The sequence below is a fragment of the Porites lutea genome, chromosome 8 (assembly GCF_958299795.1).
Source record: "Porites lutea chromosome 8, jaPorLute2.1, whole genome shotgun sequence".
In the NCBI taxonomy this organism is placed as follows: domain Eukaryota; kingdom Metazoa; phylum Cnidaria; class Anthozoa; order Scleractinia; family Poritidae; genus Porites; species Porites lutea.
This window is the reverse complement of record NC_133208.1, coordinates 977,286-1,004,245: the sequence shown is the minus strand read 5'-3', so window position 1 is coordinate 1,004,245 and position 26,960 is coordinate 977,286. Positions and strand designations below refer to the sequence as shown.

The 26,960-nt window shown below is 38.7% G+C and overlaps 1 protein-coding gene across 4 annotated transcripts; it reads left to right on the top strand.

Annotated features, from left to right (window-relative positions):
* Positions 1-1,127: 1,127 nt before the first annotated feature.
* LOC140946968 (polyunsaturated fatty acid 5-lipoxygenase-like) lies at positions 1,128-26,198 on the top strand. 4 transcript variants are annotated; one of them, XM_073396056.1, is made up of 7 exons: positions 1,128-1,264; positions 1,466-1,544; positions 5,650-5,791; positions 7,892-8,003; positions 8,205-8,292; positions 9,087-9,206; positions 25,751-25,912. In XM_073396056.1, exons 2-7 carry the CDS (start codon positions 1,481-1,483, stop codon positions 25,783-25,785), a joined length of 561 nt encoding a protein of 186 aa, XP_073252157.1. In that variant the 5' UTR covers positions 1,128-1,264; positions 1,466-1,480; the 3' UTR covers positions 25,786-25,912. The 4 variants fall into 4 exon arrangements, with proteins under 4 accessions (XP_073252157.1, XP_073252156.1, XP_073252158.1 ...); XM_073396055.1 differs by lacking the exon at positions 25,751-25,912 and adding an exon at positions 9,939-10,236; XM_073396057.1 differs by lacking the exons at positions 1,128-1,264; positions 1,466-1,544; positions 5,650-5,791; ... (1 more) ...; positions 8,205-8,292; positions 9,087-9,206 and adding exons at positions 19,994-20,076; positions 21,682-21,760; positions 22,636-22,777; ... (1 more) ...; positions 23,975-24,062; positions 24,873-24,992 and having other exon boundaries at positions 25,751-26,197.
* The last annotated feature ends 762 nt before the right edge of the window (positions 26,199-26,960 follow it).

The window sequence follows — 26,960 nt, the reverse complement described above, 5'->3', positions numbered from 1 at the left end:
AATGCTTTTCTAGTCTTCTCTTTATGCTTTCATAGAACTGTTCTCAATAAATGGTGTTTAGATAAAATCGTTGGGCAAACTGAAAATGACTTAGAACGCGGTTTTGTTAAACACTGGCTGAACTACGTTTAAATATTTAAACCCTATGTCATATGTGTTTAATTTCAGCATATAAACCTTTCCCGCATTCCGGTAAAGAAAGGCACCAACTGGAGGCTCGGGTGGGGAAAATACAGTGATTTGTATGAAATTGTCGCCCTCCTGTCTTTATGTTTGCTCACAGGAGCGTTTTTTTTTTAAAAAAAGAAAGAAAATGATGTATTAACTGTAAAAAAAAGATTTTCCCGTTGTTGCAGGTCAAAGCTAATGAGGGTGGCTGCATGCTCAACTTTGAAATCGAGTGAATTTAGGATAACCATAGAGAAAAACAGTTCCAGTACTAGTGACTTTTAAGGCAAAATACTTACTGAATGTGTCACGATTTGAGAATTCAATTCATTTCCCGCTGTTAAGTCTTCATCTTAAATAAGCGGGTTTCTCTTTCTGCATTAACTGACCCAAATACAGACCTTTTAGTAGCAAAATAGACAACTAGTACTTAATAGTACTTAAGTCTTAAGTGGGATTCTTTAGAAATAACTAACGAGCGATTCACTAATAAGCGCGAACAGAACATATTACCACTTAAGAAAGAATGGTCATGGCATATAAACATAAAACGCCCTCCCGTCCGTTTAAAGAAGTGTCTTAGCCAGGAAGTGTTTTACATCTTACTACAAATGGTACGTTTCACATTTTCAATCAGCTAGAGTCTTTCACATTTTACAAATGGAAAAGCAATGCGGCGAGTTTTTGATTATTGTCATAACCAGAAGCCTAACTCAGGTTTGAATAAATTAAAATTAAATGAATAATTTCTGCTGGGAGAAAAAGAGATTATAAAAACAACAACAACTACAAAATATAACGTGTGGAATGTGTGTCAGTTATGCCTGGATTCTAGTTAAATTTTATTTCTTTGTCATTTCTGACAATTTAATTATAATTTTTTTCCAAATTAATGCTCTCATATCTGTTATCTGCCCTTCAGCTTTACCTTTTCTACGATTCTTGATAAGTATGCTCCTCTTAAATTCAAGTCAATAACAATTCGTCCACGTGTTCTATGGTTTAGCGAGAGCATTAAAGCTGCAAAATGCCATAAACGGTCTGTCGAACGTTCTTGGAGGTGTACTTCCTGCCGACTTCAATTCATTCAAAGCAGGTAGGAATCGACTAAGTTTTCTGACGAAAAAATCCCAACAGGAGTTTCATTTTATCAGTGAAAACAGCGCCAATCAGCAGAAGATGTTCACAGTTAGTAAAAAGCTGTTGAACATGCAAGAAGAAGTAATGATAACTTGTTCCTTAAACTTTCAAACTCTTAACGACGGAAGAATAAATTTTTGTGTCTTGTTTTTTTCAGTTTTGTCTTTAAACCATGAAGTACTCTCTGTTCGCCCTGTTGGTACTTACAATTTCTTTGACTCATGCAAAATTAACTGGTAGGTACAAAATTGAAATTTCTCGAGGGACACTTTCATGTTAGAGGGGAGTAGGTGCCCCTATAAGTGTGGGCGTGGACCAAGCTTTTCTTACCCCCTCTAAGATACCATTCTCATACAGACAGTTAAACAGGAGCTGTAATAAATTTGATACGTCGATAAAAATTGTCCAGTTCTGCTACTTTATTTCTTTAAGCACAATCTTACGCGATACCTATCTACCTATATTTTCTCTTCCCATCCTAAACACCCAAAGAGATATACCAACTTTACAGACTGAAATGAGAACCAATGGCGTAGCTACCTGTACAGAGTACAGGATACGCACGTACGTACCTGAAGAAGTCGAAAGTAAAAAAGTAAAAAACGATAATAATATAGAAAAGCGAATATGTAAAAGATGATTATGAAAAAAGCACAGTTTCACTCAATTCATTTACTCTCAATCGTAAACAATGCGCAGATAGCAAGCTTGCGTGATATAAAGCGTGAAATCGTTGTTTTCACTTCGGCCTGTCTTCGCAGTGAACTTAACACGGCGAAATTAAGCAAACGCCAAATACAGGCGTTCATATACAACGTGGTAAGCAGAAGCATGAGGAGCCGCGTAAAGTCCCTTTATTAATTATCTTGAGTGACGGTTGCTATGCTCAATTTCCTGTTAGAATTTTACCTCCGATCTCGTGCATGTTAGCAGGGGTCAGATTAGCTGTCATCGGTAGTGATCTTCACTGAGGCGATGAAACAATTCTAAATTTCGCAACTGTCTGTTAATATGGTTAAAACAATACTAGGCGGGGTAAATACATGTAAATAAAGTCGAGCGCGGTCTTTTCAACTATTCTCCGGATCGGATCAGCCCGATCAAGCCATCATTGTATGGAGTATATGTGGGTTACTTTTTGCCGTTTTCTGTGTTGATTCGAGATCAAAATCGTTTCCCTTAGAAGCGATTGGTATTTGGAAGAACATTTGAACAGATCGGACAGGTTAGGAGAATTCAAGCTTCTCTTTTGAAAACCGGAGATGGCCAGCCTTCCTTCTTCACATTGGTTCAAATGCGAGGCCAATTCAGCCCTAGATCAGTAGGTTTACCTTGCGACACATTAATTCTGGTTTGTACAATTACTTGATTAATCGTAAGACTCCTTGAAGGTAAGCACAGTGTTTGATTTTTTTCCTTTAATTTATTTATTTCTGCTTCGAACATATCGGCGCCAAAACTTCCTAAATGCCCGCCAAATTTAATGTGGCGCTCCCGATCGTACAGCTCCTGTTTAGAAAGAAACAGGCCCAGCACAACTTCCACTGGAGGCAATTTTGTGTTACAAAAAGTACCCTAATAAAGAAGTCGAAAAGCTCTATTAATTTCGTGCGACATTTTCTCGATAAACAAAGGAATGTGTTGAAAATTATAGACGTCCGTGTTTTATAATACACATACACAAGTAGCGGCCAAACTGCTATATCTTTGATCTTTTTTCAACTGTTTTGCTTGTTGCCGATGTTTAAATGCTTCATCATGATCTAGGGGTCATGATCACTTCATGCTCAGATCTTTGTTTCAATAAATGAGAAAATTATCTTAGAGTTAAATCACTTACAATAAAGCCAGTAATTATCGCGTAATATTGCGTAGTTGCATGCGTTCGCAACACAGCCGGACGGAGCTCTGCCTATGAAAATAATCGTTTTCCTAGTATCAAATAGGCGAAAATGACTCCCACCGGTAGCAAATTGTGCTACAAAACCATAAATAAGGGTTATTCCAAGTATAAACCTCATAAAAGCTTTTTATTTTGATCAAAAATTAAATGAAACGCGTTAAAAATATCAGACGCTCGTGTTACCCATACCCCTACCGACCTACCTAAGGCACTTCAAGGAGAGGGGGTTGAGTGTTAAGTTTGCTCGTTATTTGTAAGGCCCTAAATCTAAGTAGCTTTCTTTTTCTTTTAAAAATTTTTACGGAGGAATCGAAATGAGTTTTGGTTGATTGGTTGTGTCCATCGCGGTTCACCCCCCTGTTTTTTTTAATAAAATACGACTGCGCAAACGGTCTCTATTATTTTTCACGAGCAGAGAGCTTTGATATAATTCACCCAAAACAAATTCATGAATATGGTTCAGGGTAGTCTGTACGTGCTTTTATGTTGGGTGTGTCGCCTGATTAAAAGCGAGCGATCGGGTGAGTCGCCTTCGCTTAGTGCAAGAAGACTTTGTAAAACGTGCATATTAGATGAATCTTTCTGTAAAAAAACTAGGCCTTAGGAAAGTTTATAAGGTAAAATAGTCTTGGAAAACGGTTTGCCAAATATATTTTTCTTTTGTTTGGGACTTGCTAAGATTGTATTTCAACTAGACGCTTAGAATTCGTAATTGAACTTATTCTTTGGGTGATTCAAAACAAAGCTAAACAACGACCAAACTTCCGTCTGCACGTGCTCTTCTGGGTGAGTCGCCTGAAAAAGCAAGCGATCGGGTGTGTCGCCTTCGCTTAGTGCAAGGGAACTTGGTTGGTTATGGCTCGTGAAAAATAATAGAGACCGTTCGTGCAATGGTATTTTATTAAAAAAAACAAATAGGGGGGAACCGCGATAGACGCAACCAATCAACCAAAATTCATTTCGATTCCCCCGTAAAACTTTTTTAAAAGAAAAAGAAGCTACTTAGATTTAGAAATATAAATTTCGAGGGAGCAGAATTAAAAGCGGGACTATTCCCTTTTTTGAGAAAAGACCGGTGAAGTCTCCTATTTAAATTCTGCTCCCCAGAGAAAGCTACTGTAAAAACTATTTGAATTTATAGTTAAGGTAAATTCTATTAAATTTAAATCGCTGCACTTCGTTCATCTTCGGTAAATAAATGCATATTGATTCTGAGGTGATTGATTCCCTGTTTCTTGCAAAACTCCTCTACACCGCCACAAATTTTCCAACTGATGCACTGTTTTGGAGCGATTTTCATTCTATTAGGTTTTTTTTAGTTGTGTTCGTCTCATCAGCTTTTTAGTATTGTCTGCTAAAATGAGCGGTTGAAAGATAATGTCCGATAAAGCTTCACAGGAGGCCACGAAAGGAGATTCGCATTTCTGCTCAAGTATGGTTTCAAGCTGTCAACGGTCCATGCTTGGCTGAATTTAAACAATGGCCTTCTGGTCAGATGGGGGACAAATTTTCCCCCATATTTCGGTCGCTAAGGCTTGCGGCTCGCCATGAATTAAAAGTAAATAGAAGTCTGAGATACTAGCTCGTAAGCTTAATCAGTGATAAATGATTGAGGTTTTTCAGTCGATAATCCAAAAAAAGGCGCAAGAATTTTACAACTTACGTCATTTCATCACTTCATATAAGTAAAAAACGCTTAGGCTTAAAACGAAACCTCGCCTTTAATCAAGGAACCACAATAAGATTTGGGGCTTTAAAGGTTTGGGTTGGGGGCGGGGGAGAGGGGATTCGGAAATTTGTGCGTACCTCTGCAAAAATCCTGGCTACACCTCTGAGAACCGTGCCTGCCCGCTACACCCCACCCCCCCCCCCCCCCCGCGAGGGGGCTCCACCCCGATGTCCAACCCCTCACCCTCTTATACACCATTTTTGACAGAAACTTCACCCATTTCGTATACCTTCCATTCGCGATGGTACTCATTTTACTTACATGGTTTATAACTTTGTATCTCTCTTAACTGCTATAAATTTGCTGCCTTTTAAATATGAAAAAATCACAAAACCAGAAAATTTTCTCGACTTTTTCACAATCATAAAATCCTTCTGTAGCAATTTTAGGTCATACTAAACACCGAAATGACAGATTTCCTGCCCTTTTATATACCTCAACTAGTGAAATCCCTACCCTTTCAGTTACCTGAAGCTGATAACAGGTACCCATTTCGGGCGGAGACTCCCCGTATAGTCCATTGTAGGGAGTACCCTTCCGGGCCACTTCCTCCCCCCCCCCCCCCCCCCCCGTCCGCTAAAGAAATAATATATTACAGCATGAACTTTGAATGAATTACTTTGGGCAAGTGGTAAGGCTATGAACAAGCAACTCAGTAGCAGTTTAGAGATTGCATTAGTTAATATGATCTGTATTCTTCTAACTTCAGAGTACGATGTTAAAACCGGTACGACAGATAATGCTTTCGCTGGCACTAACGCCAATGTTTGGATCAAAATAAAAGGCGAGAAGGGCGTCACCAGGAAATTACTCTTGGATAACCCTTGGAAAGATGACTTTCAACAAGGAGCGTAAGTCTCGCACGTTATTGTGGCTTTCAACTCACAATATATATTCGGGTAATTAAGGTGTAATTCACCACTTCAGAAACGACTAAGAAACTCGACTGAATAGACTTCAAGCGTTTTTATTAGGCGCAGGGATAGCTGACCCGGCGAGTGCCGAACACATTAATTTTTTACTTTTGCCTCCTTCTCGATTTAAAAGTGGTATAATTTAATTAAAAAACAAAGCTTGCTGTAACGGAGCGAAGTTGCTGTGCGCGCCGATCTCCTAAAGAGGAGAGTCACATATGGGATAGGTGTTCGCTACAGCCAATAGCTTTCCGTGTCGGCAGGAACATATCCAAACTCTTTCTATATTTTTGTAGAGGTTACGAACAGAAAACAGTTTTTCCTCTAGGCTGATCGATCATCAGCTATACAAGAACAGGGTTAGCTAAAAACAAAAAGACAAACGCTATATCTCTTAGAATTTGCAAAAACACTGCCCATACAGTGTATATTACTATCTCCTTTATGGATAGAGTGACAGAGATAATGTGAAAGGATCGCACATATCTTTTTTCATATAGTATCATTGACATGATTTCAGATACGCACGTGTGTGCAGACACCCCCTGAATTTTCTTTAACCCTTTAAGCACCAATATCCACATATAAATTCTCCATACTGATCTTTATACATTTTCTCAAAGAATTAGTTGAGAGAGTTTGTTAACAGATCAAAGCATTTTCTCTTTAGTGATCATTTTATTAACTCATAACCATTTCTCTTGGTAACATATGGATATTGTTAGGTGAAATTTGACGCTGGTCACTATTGAGACTTAAAGAGTTAACTGCTTAATTGATCATACCAAAGTTTTGTTTTTCCTGATTCCACGGAAGTAGCAACACAGTTTAATATGACCACAATTTCTTTAAGTCTACAGAGCGTTGTTACACAAGGGGGCCAGAATCCGATGCAAATTTAGTGGGACAGAAGACGCTTCTACGAAGCAAGAGATTTACTTCCACGGAATTGACACTGTAAACCAACATGGCCGCTATTTCATTGTTTCAAAAAAACCAACGTCGTATAAAAACGGCGTCGTGTAAGAAAAAAACGCTCTCCGGGCTAGTTTTCATATGATCATCCGCAACTTTTCAACCGCCCCTGCCAGGACATCTAGCTATAGGTGATGGGGACGAATGGGAAGATTTGATGGAAACCTATATGATATATAGATTTAGCCAGGGCTAAAAGCAAAGCTCTGGTTAATAATACTTAAAAAACTAAATCGTGTAATGCTAAACGGGGACGGCAGTGAAAAGACATCAAGAACAATAGATCTAATTAACAAAAAAACAAATTTGCACGTGCAGCACGCTTTTTGTCTCTTTTTGCCGTTGTTTTGCACGACTACAATGCAGTTTGGTAAGACTAAAACGTCAAACATCTTAGTTACACATTATTTTTAAAGAGAAATTGTCGTATGTGATTAACAAAGATTTTGTTTCCTGTGTTCATGTTCGCTTTTATTTTTTCACTGCCGCTCATTTTCACCTTGCTGGCCGCTAGCATTTCTCATTTTCTCACCGCCGCTATGAAATTTTCATGTTTTTCTTCCAACGGAATTCGTCTCCTTTGTTTTCAGTCACTCGCTCTAGCTCTTTCTCTGTTATCCACGTGGGTGTAAACATAAAAATAACGTCAAAAAAGACACGACTTTGTTGTTGTTGTTTTTTTCATCTCAAAACCTCCCGGCGGCCGTGCGATTTTCTTTCCGTTGCATTTGGGTTGCCATACCTGTTGATTGAGTTATTTTAGATTGTTGTGCCTGTTGTGCGAATGGACGGGCGGTGGGGCGGACGTACGGTCACGTGACGTCACCAAAATTTCTCGGATGCATAGGTTACCCAATGTTTTTACCCATGGTGCTCCGCTATAAGTCTGAGATGTCTGCCGTCTCCACCCCCTAACCCATAGGGGGGGCAAGGGAAAAGAGACGGGTTGGAGGGACTGTGGACGGCCGAGATTTGAGACACGGAATCTAGGTCAATAATAATGATATCTTGGTTTAAATGGGTAAATTTGTAAATCTCAATTCTTTGCGAATTTCCCTGTAGTGTAGACGACTTTAAAGTCTATGCTGAAGATGTTGGAAAACCAATGGGATTTGAAGTTATGCGTGATGACACGGTATCCAATGGCGTGTCTGCTGTATGGGGCATTGATTCGGTAAGTGATAAATTACAGTCAAACCACAGTCATCCTTGGGAAATGGCCCCTGGGAAAAATGATTCTAGATTTTTTTCTCTTTGTATAAAATGATACCGTGTTTTCTCGCTGACCCTCACCTGCAATGAAGCTTAGTTTTAAAATTTAGTTTCCAAAGTTGGATAGTTACATGCACTCACAGTGTAATTTGCTTTGTTCCAGATCGGTGTGAAGCCTTACGGGGCGCCAAAGTATTTGACGTTCTATTATAACTTCTTTTTACCGGCTTATACGTGGATTGAGTTCCCCAGTAAGTAATTAAATCAGTGAGAAACTATATTGGTCAGCCACAAGTTTGAAAAAAGCCACCAGTATTCGACTCAAGCTTATTATTCAATAATTCATTTCTTTGACTTGTTAAAAAGCTAAACTGAACTGCCCTCTTTGAGAGGCCAGAAAAAGGAAAACTTTAAAATCATTTTTTTCCCAAAACGGTATGGTCTCCTACAAAGTCTTTTTGACGAGACGAAACGACTGCGAAGGAGGCTAAAAACGTTATAACGATAAAATGTGTTTTCGCCAGCAGCATGGTGCACCTTAAAAGATTGTTTTTCCATATGAAGTATTTTAATTGGCGGCCAGGAAAACCTTAAATTCCTGTTAAAGTGGGCTGTTTGCAGTCTTTTATTTCTCCGTGGGATTGTTGAGAAAGAGGCTTGCTGCAACTGGCAGTAACCTTGGTTCCAAATGAGAGTGTGACCTGGGGATGAGGATCAAATCAAAGGGGGGAGGTGGATCTTGAGAGCTGACAAGAAATACATATTTTTGCACGCTCTTTTTTTTCAGTAAACAATTCAGTGAAGGAAAAAGAAGAGAGCGGAAGAAAAATTCAATGGCAACTCCTTTATCGAAATTAAAATTATTATAGTTCTTTTAGCCTATCTGTCTCAGAAGCTATTTTTTAATAAGTGGTCAAATAACGCTTAAGCTTCGCCTAGTTTGGTTTTCTTTTCTTTTGAATTTCTTATTCTTACAAGTTTTAGCCGGGTGTTACCCAAGCGAATACTGTCGAGATAAACTTATCACAGAATAATTTCTTCTCAGGATTTACATGCTTGGGAACAAATGAGGCTTGCTATAAAGAAGCAGCTGCCTGCCCAGCAGGTACAAAGGAGAATTCTGGCAAGGAGTGCTTCCTGAAAACTTTAAAGTGTTGTACCACCGGTAAGCTGTTAGTAATGAGACCCTTGCAGCTGGTTAGTCATGTGGTACAGAAAATGTTAAGGACTAAGAAACGACCTGGGCGACAAGACTCTCCGGAGCGAGGTCCCCAATATAGTTCTTCAATCCTGTAATCTTGATTCAAAATTTCGTGCAATCCCGTAATCACGAGGGGGGTTTTTGGCATCCCACCTCCGGCGCATATTTTCAAACCCGAAACTTGCTCTGATTTTGCTTTCAAATCCCGAATCCCTAGACTCAAATGAGGGAAATTCCGAGAAAACTTATTGGGGATCCTCCAGAGCGGAGTGGTACTTCATTTCTAACAAGTCAATATGACTGATCAGTAACAAAGGACCCATTCTCATAAGAGAGGAGATACCAATGGTGGATCCAGGGGGGTCCTCCCGCATGTCAGACCTGACGCTAGTTTGAGACTCAAATTCTTACATCGACACGATCGCGTATAACTTTCTGACTAGTTTATTTTTTTAATGAAACGGGCGTTGCATTTTGCCACTAAACTAAATTCCAGGAATATTATTATTATTAATATTATTATTATTATTAATATTATTATTGTCATTATGGGATATATTGCCTCTACTCGCAAAGCAGGTAATCTTATACGCGCAAAAAAGTTTGATATCCTATGCACGCATGCGCAGAAACAGTTGGGGAAAGACCAAACTTTAATCCCTATTCTGTTTTTGTTTGTTTTTTTTTTCTTTTCAGAAACAGCTGCCAGTGAAACGAAAGAGACTGAGTAACATCAGCTAATGAATTTTATCCGTAAGGGATAAGACAAAGAAACTGGAAAGCGATTCAGTTTAATTTCCATGGGGTTTAAAGCGAGCTTAAGGGTTATTCTAAGGATGATCATAAATATATGATTTTCTTGAAAGTCATCAATAAACCAGCATTAAAAAATACCGACCGTCAGTTATAAAATGGCTATAATGAGACAGCAATAAAATCAAGGCTGAAAACCCTGTAACAAATCCTTTCACCGGCCCTATAGATAGATAGAAAGTAGGGGCACCTTAAGTGTCGTCGACAGGATCAGAAAAAAGCTCAATGCAAGAAGCGGTAGGGACTGCACCCAAGACTCAACAAAAGGGCGGTTGACTTTCGAAAGTAACGAACATACGGGAACTTACAGTAAGTATAAGTCAGTAAGGGGACTGTGCGACTGCGGACCGCTGAGGGCACATTTTCCTCCTCTGATAACGCCAACAATACTTTGATGGTACGCAACCCAGCAACCATTCACGAACTAACAACCACAGTGGGACAAATAGCCCTACCCAGTAAATCGACTTTATCGCCTGATGACGGACCTGCAGTACGCGGTCAAAACGTCGCGTTCAATATCTAAGCCAGAATCGTGAGACAAACGATTAAAGAAACCCTCTATACACATTAACCATGGTGAAAATTATCTTTCATGACAAGTCAGCAAACGTTTGCATTCCTCCGCTTGTACGCGAATGACTGAGAGTGGACTGATCAAGAAGTTGACAACTAGCTGAGCATGCGCGGTTAGTGTTAAGAACAAAAGCCATTGAATAATCAGCCTAATATCATAGGTGACAAATAACTCCCTAATTTTGGCGCGAAATTTCAGCGTTAATTTGTAATTTGACATGTGAAATTACAAAATTGCCATGGCAACCCTTCCGTACGTCTCAGTGTCAAGATGGCGACGAAGTTTTAAAATGCCGTGAATGAAGATGTCAGGGCACAAAAAGACGCTTTAGAAAACCTGAACACATAAGAGAACATCAAGAAGGATTCTAACAGGTATTTTGCCGAAATAGTCTGAAAAATTCTGAACTTTATAAGCCAAATTTAAGGTCTAAACATTTGAGAGAGTGGAGTTCTCGATCGACACGATCCAGGATAATTACTATTTTACTATAATTACTTATTTGTTTTAATATAATTACTTATTTGTTTTAAGATACTCAACAGTTTAGCTCCTGATTATTTGGTTGACCTAATCCATGTTTATGAACCTGCGAGGTACCTTGGATCATCTTCAGACAAGTGGCGTCTTGTTATTAAACCCTATAACTTAAAGACATACGGTTTAAGGGCTTTTTCAGTCATTGCCCCTATACTCTGGAACGATTTGCCTATTGACATTAGATCCATTGGTGATGTAAATAAGTTTAAATCTAAATTGAAGATCTTTCTTTTTAAACGAGTTTATGATCTATCTTAGGTTTTTTATTTTGTATTTTTGTGACTATGTAAACTAGATATATATGTAATGATTTTAGGATTTTTACTTTTTATTCAGACCTTTTTGAAGCATTGTAAAGCGCTTAGTACTGAAAAGTATAATCGCTAAATAAATATTTTATTATTATTATTATTATTATTATTATTAGGATAAACGTGTCAAAAATCCAAGATTGCTAACGTAATTCGTCACCCATGATATTAATAGGTAATCAAATGGTATACTCGTGAAATTAGGGAATCTCGAGCCTAAAGGCTCGGGAAATTATAAGGATTTGGACAAAACGCGTTTGAAATTGTTCCCTAATTTCACTCGTCACCATTTGATTACACATACTAATTACATGCGGCACTCACTGAAGTAGCGCATAAATGATGGGGCACAATTATGACGTAATCTTTGCATCTTTTGCACAATAGACATTATTTTCATTCAGCGATTTATGTGGCTATGCATTGTGTAGAAACTTACGCGCTCCTAACCCCATTGAAATAATGAAAAGCAGCGGCAGAAAAACAAAGCAAAACAAAACAGCAATTACATTACTACCAGAAATGATGAGATTTTTTATTGAAAGTAGAGGAGACTGGTTACGAAAACCAACAAACATCAAAGACGAAAACAACTGCGCTGAAATTTATATTGACCACTCCTTTTCTTTCTTTGGTTTTTTGTTAACAAATTAAATAATGTCAGAATAAATAATGAAGCGTTTCCGATTGGTCAGTAAATTCAAATCACAGGAATGCTATGGAACGTTGTGCAAGGTCAGGTCCAAAAAGCTAACAAACACATTTAACAAAGAAGTCTGATAAGCTTGATCGCCGTTGCATGTAATTAACTATGCATAGGCCATAAAAATCATGTCGCTCAATTTTCTATCGAAATCTCCATTAAAAGGACAGTTCAAATGGTTATGTAATCCTCAAGCAATACATGCTGATTACAATTGGTGGCTTTTCTCCTTCAAACAAGAAAAACAGCTAAAATTGGTCACAGAAATGACCCATCACAGTCAATTCTCTGCCCGTCTTTTCAACGCTGCTACATTTGGCGAGCTCCGGAACAGCCTACTTCCGAAGAGTAAGTACTAAGTTTAGTTTTTTCCTCGACAACTAGAGCTTCTGTTACTCAAGTTTATATCGTTTAACTTAAACGTCAGCTATTCAGATGATTAGGTATAATAGTAGATGTAGTAAGAACGATGTTTACCACAAACTCACATGGTGCTAAGGTATTATCTTATACTAGCCTATGTCAAAGTTTTTAGTAACACCAAGACATATAGCGGAATGGTTGGTTGCGTTTTATGTTACTCATATTCTGAAATGATATCCTGTCGTGATAGTTTAGGATGTTTGAAGTAATGATAGATTCATTTAAAGAAATCAATGCCTCATTGTGATTACCGCCAGTCTCAAATTTTATTCAACACCAAGAACTACTCAAGAAATACTAAAATTATTTCCCTCATAACCTCAAATAAGATTGACCCCATTTCAATATCATTTTCTCCCCTAGTTCGTGAACCTGGATATGTTTCCTTCTAAGGCGAATACCGCTTGCACGTCGCGGGCTCGGTGTCCGTTATTTTTAGCCATGTTTTTAGAATAATGAACTGGTCATAAAACGAATAAGACTAACCCCTCTTCAATATCATTTTCTCCTGTAGCTTGTGAACAGGGCTGGACTAAACGAGGAGCCTTCTGTTACTATGTCATAACAACAACAGACCGCATGACAAAAGGAAGGCTCGAGAAGATTGTCAGATGCCGACCTGCCCTTTCTCAAATCAGAAAAAGAAAACTAATGTGGCAACCCCGATGGAGAAAAGTGGAGAACCATGGCTTGGAATGGAAACCACTTGAAACAATGATTTTAAATGGATCGATGGAGCATTGGTATCAGCCACATTTTCTGCATGGACTACAGGAGAACCAAACAACCCTGGAGTGGAGAATTGTCCCTACATGTAATAACAGGTATTCTCACCACCCCAACGAGGCATGAGAAAGAATTACATTGTTTTCAAGGGATTATGGTGAAACTGAATTCCTGTTTTAGTCAGGTCATTCAGTCTTAAAAGCATAAAGGAACGCGTTCTGTTCTGACTGGGTGGTGATTCCTTTGCAGTCTTTACAAATCTGGTGAACAATTTTAAGTGGGGAAAAAGGGCAAAGGAAGTAATGAATCATGCTATGTTTAGATATGTGATGTAAGACTCGTTTGAGGGCGGCGGTGAGTTCAATTTTTTTTCGAAACATTCGAATCATTTTTATTAGACAACAAAAACCCTCAAATTTCTTTCTACTCTGCTACACGTTGTAGTTTCATCGTCCTTCTCGTTGTTTGATATGTGATGAGACCCTTCTTCTAGTGTTTGTTATATTACTTCTCACCGATAGCCTGAGTTACAGCCACAAATATAAACAACACAACGGAGGCGTTAAATGGATGCATTTTTCAGTCAGTGCTGAAGAGGAAAAAGCTGAAAGAAAAAATCGATGGTAAAGTTGTAGCGGTTATGGCTTCCTTTACGGGGCATGTTTTCATCGTTATTGTCGATATGATTTGACAATAACTTGTAAGACAACTTTAGCATATAGTTTATCTTGGTTGCCTTCTGAAATCTTTCCGAAATATGGTAATGCTGTCGAATGGGAGAAAACAATTGCGAATAGATTTCACTTTTGCATTCGTTTTTTTTTTTTTTTTCATTCGTTACAAATTTGAATAACAAAGTGTAAACACTAGTCTCTCCTATAGCCTTAAATTCTAGTAGGGTTCTTATATGCGGCTCTTTAGTGATGAGATTTGTAAATAAACTAAGAATATATGTGGACTGAAACAGGTAGTGTTACAAGGCTCCTCCTCAGTAAACTAAAGACCCGACCCGACCCGACCCGACCCGACCCGTACTTCAGCTCTCTCATCCGGGACATATTGTGCATGGCTACATATTCATATTCTGGCTATCATGGTCACCAAAGCAACGTGATCTCAATATATATTACATTATCACGGTGTATACATCTCCAAGCATAAAACTGTACTAAAAATATTGGGTAAAAGGAAAAAAAACCACAAAGAATCCAGCAATAAAAAAGTTTGAGACAATCAACAGGTGCAAAACTGATTTAAAAAATCTACGGAAGAATGTTACGCTATCGTTGCAAGAAATAATTTACCACGACTTCTTTCGCTTTGATGCATCGCTTACGTACCGTTAAGAGATGACAAAGAAAACTCTGCCTTAAAACTTGAATAATGGCATTTCCAGTCTATAACTGCTTTTTAGGTACAAAACCTTGCTCAATTTCTGTTCAATCTACCTTTATATAATTATCGATTATGACAAAGGTTTTTAAGGAAATGTTATATGTACGATAACATACTTGCATAGGACATCAAGCACTTCGTTTTCATCGGACGTACAACATTAAATTATGATAGTTGACTTTTTTTTGTCACCTTATGAATAAAATGCATTTGAATCTTATAAACTCATGGTGAAGAGCATTTCTGCACTGCGAGGACCGACGCTTCCAATATTGATTTCGAAGCATCTAAAAGGGAGCGGTAAGTACCCAGTCGAACTTCAATTCAATTAGGCCGTCGCCCTTGGGAAAAGTATGGGTCGGTTATTTAAACGAAGTCTAACTTAGACCGCAATTTACGAAATCTTTCACCTCCAGATCTCTTCCTTGGTGGGTTATTTTAAGAAGGCAAATGCTGATCTAGTCTTCTTCGTTATATCTTCCTGCAAATGATACATTTCGCATTTTTAGTTAGCGCGAGTCTTTTACATTTTAAAGATCGAAAAATAATGCGGCGAAGTTTTTTCAGTATTGCCAAAAACTTTAAAAAATCATTGTTATCCTGACTCGAATTTAAAATAAAGAGTTAAATTTAATAAATAATTTCTGCTGGGAGAAAACGAGATGAAAAAACAACAACAAACTATAAGGTGTGGAATGTGTGTCAATTACGCCACATAAAAATGAATAAATATTTTCATCCACTCAAGGGGTTCAACGCCTGGGTCAAAGATGTGTTCGGAGCATATGAATGATTAGTCGTATCTCGCGCTAGGAGACCTAGAACAAAATGAATTTTTCTCCAAAGGTAAATATTGAGGTTTCCTTGTGCCTTAGCGTTTAGATATATGGTCACGTGACATGTCACGTGACCAAAAATTGAAAATAAAGGAAATTGGCGAATTGGTGGCGAATTTACTTTGTTTGGATAAACAAATTTGCATTTCTGAAAGACGATGAACATACAAAACTTTCTACGTTTGGAATGAATGTACGCGAAGTTTAAAATTAAAGTTTTAAATAATTCAAGATTAAAGTTGGGCATTTAAAATGTTTTCACTCATAATTTTTTATTGAAGTGCAATGGACGGTCATTTCGAACGTGAAGTGTTAGAAATATTTAATATGAAGTAGAAAAATGTTATTGCTAGATTTCTTTTCTTAAACCGGTCGCCAATTGGTCAATAATTTAAGATTTTTAGCAAAATGGTTACGTGACATAACACGTGACTTATTAACACAATATTAAAAGTTAAGGACGATTTATTTCTGACAAATTTTGATTCAGCGCCATTATCTATGCCAAAGTTATAGCCAATCCCGGCATGAGTATCATTTTATCAATAAAAACAGCACCCATCAGCGGAAGATGTTCACAATTAGTAAAAAGTAAAAGTAGCAAAAAGAGTCGGATTCAATCCATCCCTCTAGACAAACTTTGACAGGGTAACAATTACCCTTCTTGTTGTTTTAGAGGTTGACAGTTTTTTGAAATTATATTTTTTTAATAATGTTTTCAACTCCCTGAAGAAGTCTACCTTAAGTTTGTTAGACGAAACGAGTTTTACAGCTACAGTCCGCAGAGGGCTTCCTACTAGTTAAGTTTAAAAAAATTGAAAAAACCCTACACCTCCTTTTGCCTATTCCCTGTCGTATGCCCTTCATTAGCGTCAGTAGCAGCCAAAAAAGGACAAATAAAGAACGCACAAACTATAAATAGCAAAGAGCTAATATGGACAAAATAAGTGGCCATATAGCACTGTTGATTGTTTTAGCACCAAAGAAAAAATCAGGATAAAAATTGTTTTCAAGATGGTGACTTTGGAAAAAAATGATTGAAGCGGCGCATATATTAAAAAAATTCATTTGCAAAAGAAAATTCCTCAACCCCTCTCCCCCTCCCCTCCCCCCAGAGAAATAATGGTCCATCCCCAAGGTTTTTTTGTTTTAGTTCGATACTTCAAAATAGTTATCCTCAAGGGATAATCAGACACCACATCAATGATGTCTAAAAGGAGTTTTTCACACTAAGGGCCTGTTTACATGGAGGTGGGGGACCCCAGATAGGTGAGGTAACATGTGGCGGGTCACCCCACCTATCATGTAAACGTGATCAAATTGAAATGAGAGATTATATGGACAGGCGGGCGACCACACCTAAGCGGGTTACCTCACCTACCTGGGGTCCCCCACCTCCATGTAAAAAGGCCCTAAATGCGTATGCTCCGATTTCTGAAAAGTGTTCAGAATAACAAGAAATCAAACGAGAGTGAGTTTGTTACTTTCGAAAAGAAATCCGCTTCCATAGTCTTTATTTAGCTTTCTTGAGACCTTTATAGGTGCTGGCAGTCATTTAAAACGCTTTTATCTCGGCTGGTTTGGTAGATCGCGCGTAACTGTGATGCCTTAAGCCACAGTTGTACCTTGGGAAATCGTGATTTTGTGTCCAAGTTTGCGGAAAGACATATGCGCTCATCTTTTATCCAGTTATGAATATGTCGTAAACCTGTCGATATCTGTCGTTGTACTTCGCGCATACGACTTAAATAAATGCATAACAATCAGAAAAAAGGGTGTCGCTCACAACCTTAAACAATACTTATTTATAATCATTTGAAGCACGAATGAGCGATAAAACGCGTGTTTTACAATAACTGAGCGAATCCTCGCTCGCTGATTGGTCGAGAGCTATGGTCTGTGAGACTGTAGACCATGGAAACTGATTGCGGTCGATTTGTTAACTACCGAGGCTGTTAATAACGGTTTTAAAAACATGTCCCCTGAGAATCAAACCGATGATAGATTCAAAAACAAATTTATTTTGTGTAGCTGCAGTCAGTGACCGTGCAGTCCATATTTCACTGAGGCGTCTTGAGACATATTCCTGGAGAAAGCCGCATCCAAAAAGACATTTTCGACTGGAGAACATGCTGAAGTGTAGAAAGTGGTTAACGACGCGGCGTAACTGAATGACGAAATGGTAAGAAGACGTCGTGTCATTTTATGACATAATTTTAGGGTCTGGTTTGGTTTTAGAGTTACATTAATTTTCTGTAGAGCGTTTCACTCATGGTCAGTAGCTATGCAAATATATTGCGACAATAGTAAGCGTTTTTATAAGGAAAGAGTTCAACTCTCGCAGGACTTTTTTCGGCCACCAACATGGCTGCCGTTTGATTGTTTTGGGACACCAATATGGCGGACGTAATGTCATGTAAATGAAAGTCTCTATTACTTTTTTTAAATCCAGTTTTGACTCGCCTATAGGTGTGTCAATTCGTGGATCTATGTTTTGATGACTTCGTGATTTATCATGCGTTATCACTTTCGTAAAATTGTTACTCTCATAAAAAAACAAACTTCATGCACAGCTTTACCTTGTGAAATGTTCAGCTTATTATTTTGCAATTCATAGTTTCATTCAACCGCGTATTTCCCCTTAGACTGAATAATGAGATTAAGGCTATGTTCATGTTTCGCGCCAGCACGATAACCTTACCAGATAGAGTTTCTGTTCACACATATAAGTACGGTGATTTCTGTGCGATTCCCGTAACGTAGACTTGCCACATAAGTCGAGCTCATGAGTTTCGCTTTCACAGCAGCGAGTTTTTTAGGCCGCGAAGTGGCCGAGTGAGTGAGAGGTCTCGCGGGCTATATTTAGGACGAGGGACTAAAGTCTATCTGTACAAAACGAATTTGCCCCGCGTCGATCTCTTAAGTAAAGAGTCACATATATCGGGATAAGTGTTCATACAATACCGGATATATAGTTTTTCGTTTCGGCATGGAAAGCTATTCGGTATAGTTTTGCCTGAATTAAACCAGGAGTAAGGACACCCTCTGGTAATGGCATCAGATTTTAGAGGATGGCAGACAAACTGGAGGTCATTTTAAGCAACCTCACAGGTTTCCATGGGGATCGCATCAATAAGAGAGGAAGGGTAGGGGTAGGGGAGGGTGACCGCCACTTTAATTTGTGGGAATGAATTATCTTGCATGTCAGGGGCTGAAAATGTTCAACTATTTTTACGTTGTAGATCGGCGTCGTTGCAGATAAGCTATGAAGACATTTTAGAAGGGGGAACTTCCCGACTCCCGCCCCTTTTTTCGTCACTCCCTCCTCATAGCCCTTTTGGACTACAAAATATTAAGCATTGCTGTTGAATAATCATGCACCCCGTAGCTTTTTCTCTCTCTTCTCACCCCTTTCAGGATCCCCCACCTCCCACCTTCCCTCTCCCCCCTCCCGTACCCCCGCCCCCGTCCCTATTCTCCAGAGTCCCCACCTCTTGTTCTCTGCCATTACACTCAACTGTAACTGTGTAAAGAACATAAGGATTAACGAGTTAAGAACCTTAATAGCGATACTCCCGCTTACGTCACCTGTTCATATCAATGTGCCAACCTGCAGAAGCGCAACGCATTTGTTCTCGAAACAAAAACATTCTTTTTTTTTCATTCGTTGCAAATTTGAATAACAAAGTGTAAACAGTGGTCTCTCCTATAGCTATATGTCCTAGTAGGGTTCTTATATGCGGCTTTTCACTGAAAATGAGATTTGTTAATAAACTAAGAATATATGTGGACTGAAAGGGATAGTTTTACAAGGCTCCTCCTCAAAAAACTAAAGACCCATACGTCTGCACTCTCATCCGCGACATTACATAACCAATTGCAGCAACAATGCCGGAGAACGTCATATTCTGGCTATCATGGTCACCAAAGCAACGCGATCTCAATGTACTACATTATCACGGTGTATACATCTCCAGGCATAAAACTGTACTAAAAATATTAGTTAAAAGGAGCAAAAACACAAAAAATCCAGCGCTAAAGTTTGAGACAATCAAGAACTGCAAAGCTAATTTAAAGAATCTGAGGAAGAGTGTTACGCTATCGTTGCAAGGAATAATTTACTACGACTTCTTTTTCTTTCATGCATCGCTTACGTACCGTTAAGAGATGACAAAGAAAATTCTGCCTTAAAACTTGACTAATGGCATTTCCAGTCTATAACTGCTTTTTAGGTACAAAACCTTGCCCAATTTCTGTTCAATCCACCTTTATATAATTATAAATTATGACAAAGGTTTTTAAGGAAATGTTATGTACGATAACATACTTGCATAGGACATCAAGCACTTCGTTTTCATTGGACGTACAACATTAAAATATGATAGTTGATTTTTTTTTGTCACCTTATGAATACAATGCATTTGAATGTTACAAACTCATTGTGAAGAGCATTTCTGCCTGCGAGAACCGAAGCTTCCAATATTAATTTTGAAGCATCTTACAGGGAGCGGTAAGTACACAGCCGAACTTCAATTCAATTAGGCCGTCCCCCTTTGGGAAAAGTATGAACCAGTAACTTAAGCCGCGGTTTACCAAATCTTTGAACATCCAGATCTCTTCTTTGGTGGATTGTTTTAAGAAGATAAATGCTTTTCTAGTCTTCTCTTTATGCTTTCATAGAACTGTTCACAATAAATGATTTTTAGATAAAATCGTGGGGCAAATTGAAAATGACTTAGAACGCGGTTTTGTTAAACACTGGCTAAACTACGTTTAAATATTTGGCCCTATGTGCTTAATTTCCGCTCATAAACCTTTCCCGCATTCCTGTAAGGGAAGGCACCAACTGGAGGCTGGGGTAGACAAAATACAGTGATTTGTATGAAATTGTCCCTGACCCGAGCCTCGTCCTCATATCTTTATGTTTGCTCACAAGAGCGTTTTTTAAAAAAATAAGAAGAAGAAAGAAAATGATGTATTAAATGTAAACAAAAATTTTGCCAGTTGTTGCACGTGAAAGCTAATGAGAGGGTGGCTGCACGCTCAACTGTGAAATCGAGTGAATTTAGGATAACCATAGAGAAAAACAGTTCCAGCACTAGTGACTTTTAAGGCAAAATACTTACTGAATGTGTCACGATTTGAGAATTCAATTCATTTCCCGCTGTTAAGTCTTCATCTTAAATAAGCGGGTTTGTCTTTCTGCATTAACTGACCCAAATACAGACCTTTTAGTAGCAAAATAGACAACTAGTACTTAATAGTACTTAAGTCTTAAGTGGGATTCTTTAGAAATAACTAACGAGTGATTCACTAATAAGCGCGAACAGAACATATTACCACTTAAGAAAGAATGGTCATGGCATATAAGCATAAAACGCCCTCCCGTCTGTTTAAAGAAGTGTCTTAGCCAGGAAGTGTTTTACATCTTACTACAAATGGTACGTTTCACATTTTAAATCAGCTAGAGTCTTTCACATTTTACAAATGGAAAAGCAATGCGGCGAAGTTTTTGATTATTGTCATAACCAGAAGCCTAACTCAGGTTTGAATAAATTAAAATTAAATGAATAATTTCTGCTGGGAGAAAAAGAGATTATAAAAACAACAACAACTACAAAATATAACGTGTGGAATGTGGTGTCAGTTATGCCTGGATTCTAGTTAAATTATATTTCTTTGTTATTTCTGACAATTTTATTATAATTTTTTTCCAAATTAATGCTCTCATAGCTATTATCTGCCCTTCAACTTTACCTTGTCTACGATTCTTGATAAGTATGCTCCTCTTAAATTCAGGTCAATAACAATTCGTCCACGTGTTCTATGGTTTAGCGAGAGCATTAAAGCTGCAAAGTGTCATAAACGGTCTGCCGAACGTACTTGGGAGTGTACTTCCTGCCGACTTCAATTTATTCAAAGCAGTTAGGAATCGGCTAAGTTTTCTGATGAAAAAGTTTTATTTTATCAATGAAAACAGCGCCAATCAGCAGAAGATTTTCACAATTAGTAAAAAGCTGTTGTACATGCAAGAAGAAGTTAATGATAACTTGTTCCTTAAACTTTCAAACTCTTAACGACGGAAGAATGAATTTTTTTGTCTTATTTTTTTCAGTTTTGTCTTTAAACCATGAAGTACTCTCTGTTCGCCCTGTTGGTACTTATAATTTCTTTCACTCATGCAAAGTTAGTTGGTAGGTACATAATTGAAATTTCTCGAGGGACACTTTCATGTGAGAGGGGAGTAGGTGCCCCTGTAAATGTGGGCGTGGACCAAGCTTTTCTTACCCATCTAACGTACCATTCTCATACAGACAGTTAAACAGGAGCTATAATAAATTTGATAAGATAAAAATTGTCCACTTCTGCTTTATTATTTCTTCAAGCACATTCTTACGCGATACCTATCTACGTAATATTTTGTCTTTCCATTCTAAATACCCATTGCAAAGAGATATACAAACTTTACACACTGAAATGAGAAGTATTAAAACCGTGCCTGCCCGCTCCACCCGCTCGGGGGGACTCCGCCCCGAGGTCCAAGCCCTTACCCTTTTATATACCATTTTGACAGAAACATCAACCCTTTCGTATACCTTCCATTGACAATGGTACTCACTTTACTTGCATAGTTTATAACTTTGTGTCCCTATAACTTCTATAAATGTACTGCCTTTTAAATATGAAAAAATCACAAAACCAGAAAATGTTCTCGACTTTTTCACAAGCATTAAATCCTTCTGTAGCAATTTTATGTCATACTAAAAACCGAAATGAAAGATTTCCTACCCTTTTAGATACTTTCACTAGTGAAATCCCCAACCTTTCATATACCTGAAGCCTGATTAAAGGTACCCATTTCAGGCGGAGGCTCCCCGTATAGTCCATTGTAGGGAGAATCCTTCCGGGCCACCTTCCCCCCCCCCCCCTCCCCCTTAAGAAATTATATATTACAGCATAAACTTTGAATGAATTACTATGGGTAAGTGGTAAGGCTACGAACAAAGCAACTCAGTAACAGTTTAGAGATTGCATTAGTTAATATGATACTGTATTCTTCTAACTTCAGCGTACGATGTTAAAACCGGTACGTCAGATAATGCTATGGCTGGCACAAACGCCAATGTTTGGATCAAAATACTTGGTCAGAAGGGCTTCACTAGGACATTGCTCTTGGATAACCCTGGGAAAGATGACTTTCAACAAGGAGCGTAAGTCTCGCACGCTATTGTGGCCTTCAACTGACAATATATATTCGGGTAATTAGGGTATAATTCACCACTTTAGAAACGACTATGAAACTCGATTGAGTAGACTTCAAGGGTTGTTATTGGGCACAGGAATAGCTGACCGGCGCGTGCCGAACAAATTAATTTTCGACTTTTGCTCCCTTCTCGTTTTAAAAGTGGTATAATTTAATTCAAAAACAAGTTGCTGTAACGGAGCGAAGTTGCTGTGCGCGCCGATCTCCTAAAGTGGAGAGTCACATATCGGATAGGTGTTCGCACAGCCAATAGCTTTCCGTGTCGGCACGAACATAACCTAACTCTTTCTATATTTTTGTAGAGGTTACGCACAGAGGGCAGTTTTTCCTCTAGGCTGATCGATCAACAGCTATACATAACAGGGTTAGCTAAAAACAAAAAGACAAACGCTATATTCCTTAGAATTTGCAAAAACACTGCCCATGCTGTATATATTACAATTTCTTTAAGTCTACGGAGCATTGTTACACAAGGGGCCAGAATCCGATGCAAATTTAGTGGGACAGAAGACGCTTTTACGTAGCAAAAGAGTTCAACTTCCACAGAATTGACACTGTAAACCAACATGGCCGCTATTTCATTCCTAACCCGTGGGGGGCGGGGGAGGGGGGGGGGGAGGGCGCAGGGAAGAGAGACGGGGTGGAGGGACTGTGAACGGCCCACATTTCAGACACGGAATCTAAGTCAATAATAATGATATCTTGGTTTAAATGGATAAATTTGTAAATTTCAATGCTTTTCAAATTTCCCTGTAGTGTAGACGACTTTAAAGTCTATGCCGAAGATGTTGGAGCAGTGTGGGGATTTGAAGTTATGCGTGATGACACGGTATCCAATGGCGTGTCTGCTGTATGGGGCTTTGATTCCGTAAGTGATCACAGTCAAACCACAGTCATCCTTGGGAAATGGCCAACTGATACAGATTGACATGTTTAATGCAGGTTCCGGGGGGAGCGTGTTCTTGAAACGTGTCGTCCGTTACAAATTAAGCCCAGTGGCTCTGGGGACGAGAAATCGCGTACCCTAGATAACCATAAAACAAGTGCGCATGCCTACGATCGTACATGCGAAAAATTATTCTGGATTTTTTTTCTCTTTATATAAAATGATACTGTGCTCACAGTATAATTTGCTTTGTTCCAGATTGGTGTGAAGCCTGCCTGGGCGCCAAAGTATTTGACTTTTTGTTATAACTTCTTTTTACCGGCTTATACGTGGATTGAGTTCCCCAGTAAGTAATTAAAAATGAGAAACTATATGGGTCAGCCACAAGTTTGAAAAAAGCCACCAGTATTCAACTCAAGCTTATTATTTAATAATTCATTTCTTTGACTTGTTAAAGGTTAAACTGAACTGCCCTCTTTGAGAGGCCAGAAGAAGGAAAACTTTAAGATCCCTTTTTTCCCAAAACGGTATGGTCTCCTACAAAGTCTTTTTGACGAGACGAAACGGCTGAGAAGGAGGCTAAAAACGTTATGACGATAAAATGTTTTTTCGCCAGCAGCATGGTGCACCTTAAAAGATTATTTTTCCATATGAAGTATTTTAATTGGCGGCCAGGAAAACCTTAAATTCCTGTTAAAATGGGCTGTTTGCAGTCTTTTATTTCTTCGTGGGATTGTTGAGAAAGAGGCTTGCTACACTGAACTGGCAGTAACCTAGGCTCCAAATGAGAGTGTGACCTGGGGATGAGGATCAAATTTACCTTAGGGTGCGGCAAAAGGGTGGACGTGGATCTTGAGAGCTGACAAGAAATATATTTTTTTGCACGCTCTTTTTTTTCAGTAAATAATTCAGTGAAGGAAAAAGAAGAGAGCGGGAGAAAAATTCAATGGCAACTCCTTTATCGAAATTAAAATTATTATAGTTCTTTTAGCCTATCTGTCTCAGAAGCTATTTTTTAATAAGTGGTCAAATAACGCTTAACTTCGCCCATTTGGTCTTCTTTTCTTTTGAATTTCTTATTCTCACATGTTTTAGCCGGGTGTTACCCAAGCGAATACTGTCGAGGTAAACTTATCACAGAATAATTTCTTCTCAGGATTTACATGCTTGGGAACAAATGAGGGTTGCTATAAAGAAGCAGCTGCCTGCCCAGCGGGTACAAAGGAGAATTCTGGCAAGGAATGCTTCCTGAAAACTTTAAAGTGTTGCACCACCGGTAAGCTGTTAGTAGTGAGACCCTTACAGCTGGTTAGTCATGAGGAACAGAAAAGGTTAAGGACTAAGAAACGACCTGGGCGACAAGACTCTCCGGAGCGAGGTCCCCAATAGAGTTCTTCAATCCTGTAATCTTGATTCAAAATTTCGTGCAATCCCGTAATCACGACGGGGGTTTTTGGCATCCCACCTCCCGCGCATATTTACAAACCCGAAGCTCGCCCTGATTTTGCTTTCAAATCCCGAATCACGAGATTCAAATAAGAGAAACCCGAAAAAACTTATTAGGGATCCTCCAGAGCAGAGTGGTATTTCACTTCTAACAAGTCAACATGACTGATCAGTAACAAAGGACCCATTCTCATAAGAGAGGAGATACCAGTGGAGGATCCAGGGGGGTCCGGGCCCCAACCCCCCCCCCCCCCCTGCACGTCAGCCCTGACGCTAGTTTGAGACTGAAATCAGTTACATCGACAGGATCGCATATAACTTTCTGACTAGTTGATTTTTTTAATGAAACGCGCGTTGCATTTTGCCACTAAACTAAATTCCAGGGATATTGTCATTATTATTATTATATTATTATTATTATTATTATTGTCATTATGGGATATATTGCCTCTGCTTTCAAAGCAGGTAAAATCTTATACGCGCAAAAAAGTTTGATATCCTGTGCACGCATGCGCAGGAACAGTTGGGGAAAGACCAAACTTTAATCCATATTCTGTTTTTGTTTGTTTGTTTTTTTTTTCTTTTCAGAAACAGCTGCCAGTGAAACGAAGGAGACTGAGTAACACCAGCTAATGAATTTTAATCCGTAAGGGATAAGACAAAGAAACTGGAAAGCGATTCAGTTTAATTTTTACATGGGGTTTCAAGCAAGCTTAAGGGTTATTCTAAGGATGATCACGAATATATGATTTTCTTGAAAGTCATCAATAAACCAGCATTAAAAAATACCGACCGCCAGTTATAAAATGGCTATAATGAGACGGCAGTAAAATCAAGGCTGAAAACCCTGTAACAAATCCTTTCACCGGTCCTATAGATAGATAGAAAGTAGGGGCACCTTTAGTGGCGTCGATAGGATCAGAAAAAAGCTCAATGCAAGAAGCGGTAGGGACTGCACCCGAGACACAACAAAAGGGCGGTAGGTTTTCGAAAGCAACGAACATACGGGAACTTACAATAAGTATAAGTCAGTAAGGGGACTGTGCCACTGCGGACAGCTAAAGGCACATTTTCCTCCTCTGATAGTACCAACAATACTTTGATGGTACTAAACCCAGCAACCATTCACGAACTAACAACCACAGTGGAACAAATACTCCCGCTCAGTAAATCGACTTTATCGCCTGATAACGGACCTGCAGTACGCGGTTGAAACGTAGCGTTCAATATCTAAGTCAGAATCGTGCGGCAAACGATTAACGAAACCCTTTATACACATTAACCATGGTGAAAATTATCTTTCATGACAATTCAGCAAACGTTTGCATTCCTCCGCTTGTACACGAATGACTGAGAGTGGACTGGTCAGGAAGTTGACAACTAGCTGAGCATGCGCGGTTAGTGTTAAGAACAAAAGCCATTGAATAATCAGCCTAATATCATAGGTGACGAATTACTCCTTAATTTTGGCGCGAAATTTCAGCGTTAATTTGTAATTTCACATGTGAAATTACAAAATTGCCATGGCAACCCTTCCGTACGTCTCAGTGTCAAGATGGCGACGAAGTTTTAAAATGCTGTGAATGAAGATGTTAGGGCACAAAAAGACGCTTTAGAAAACCTTAACACATAAGAGAACATCAAGAAGGATTCTAACAGGTATTTTGCCGAAATAGTCTGAAAAATTCTGAACTTTATAAGCCAAATTTAAGGTCTAAACATTTGAGAGAGTGGAGTTGTCGATCGATACGATCCAGGATAATTACTATTTACTATAATTACTTATTTGTTTTAATAT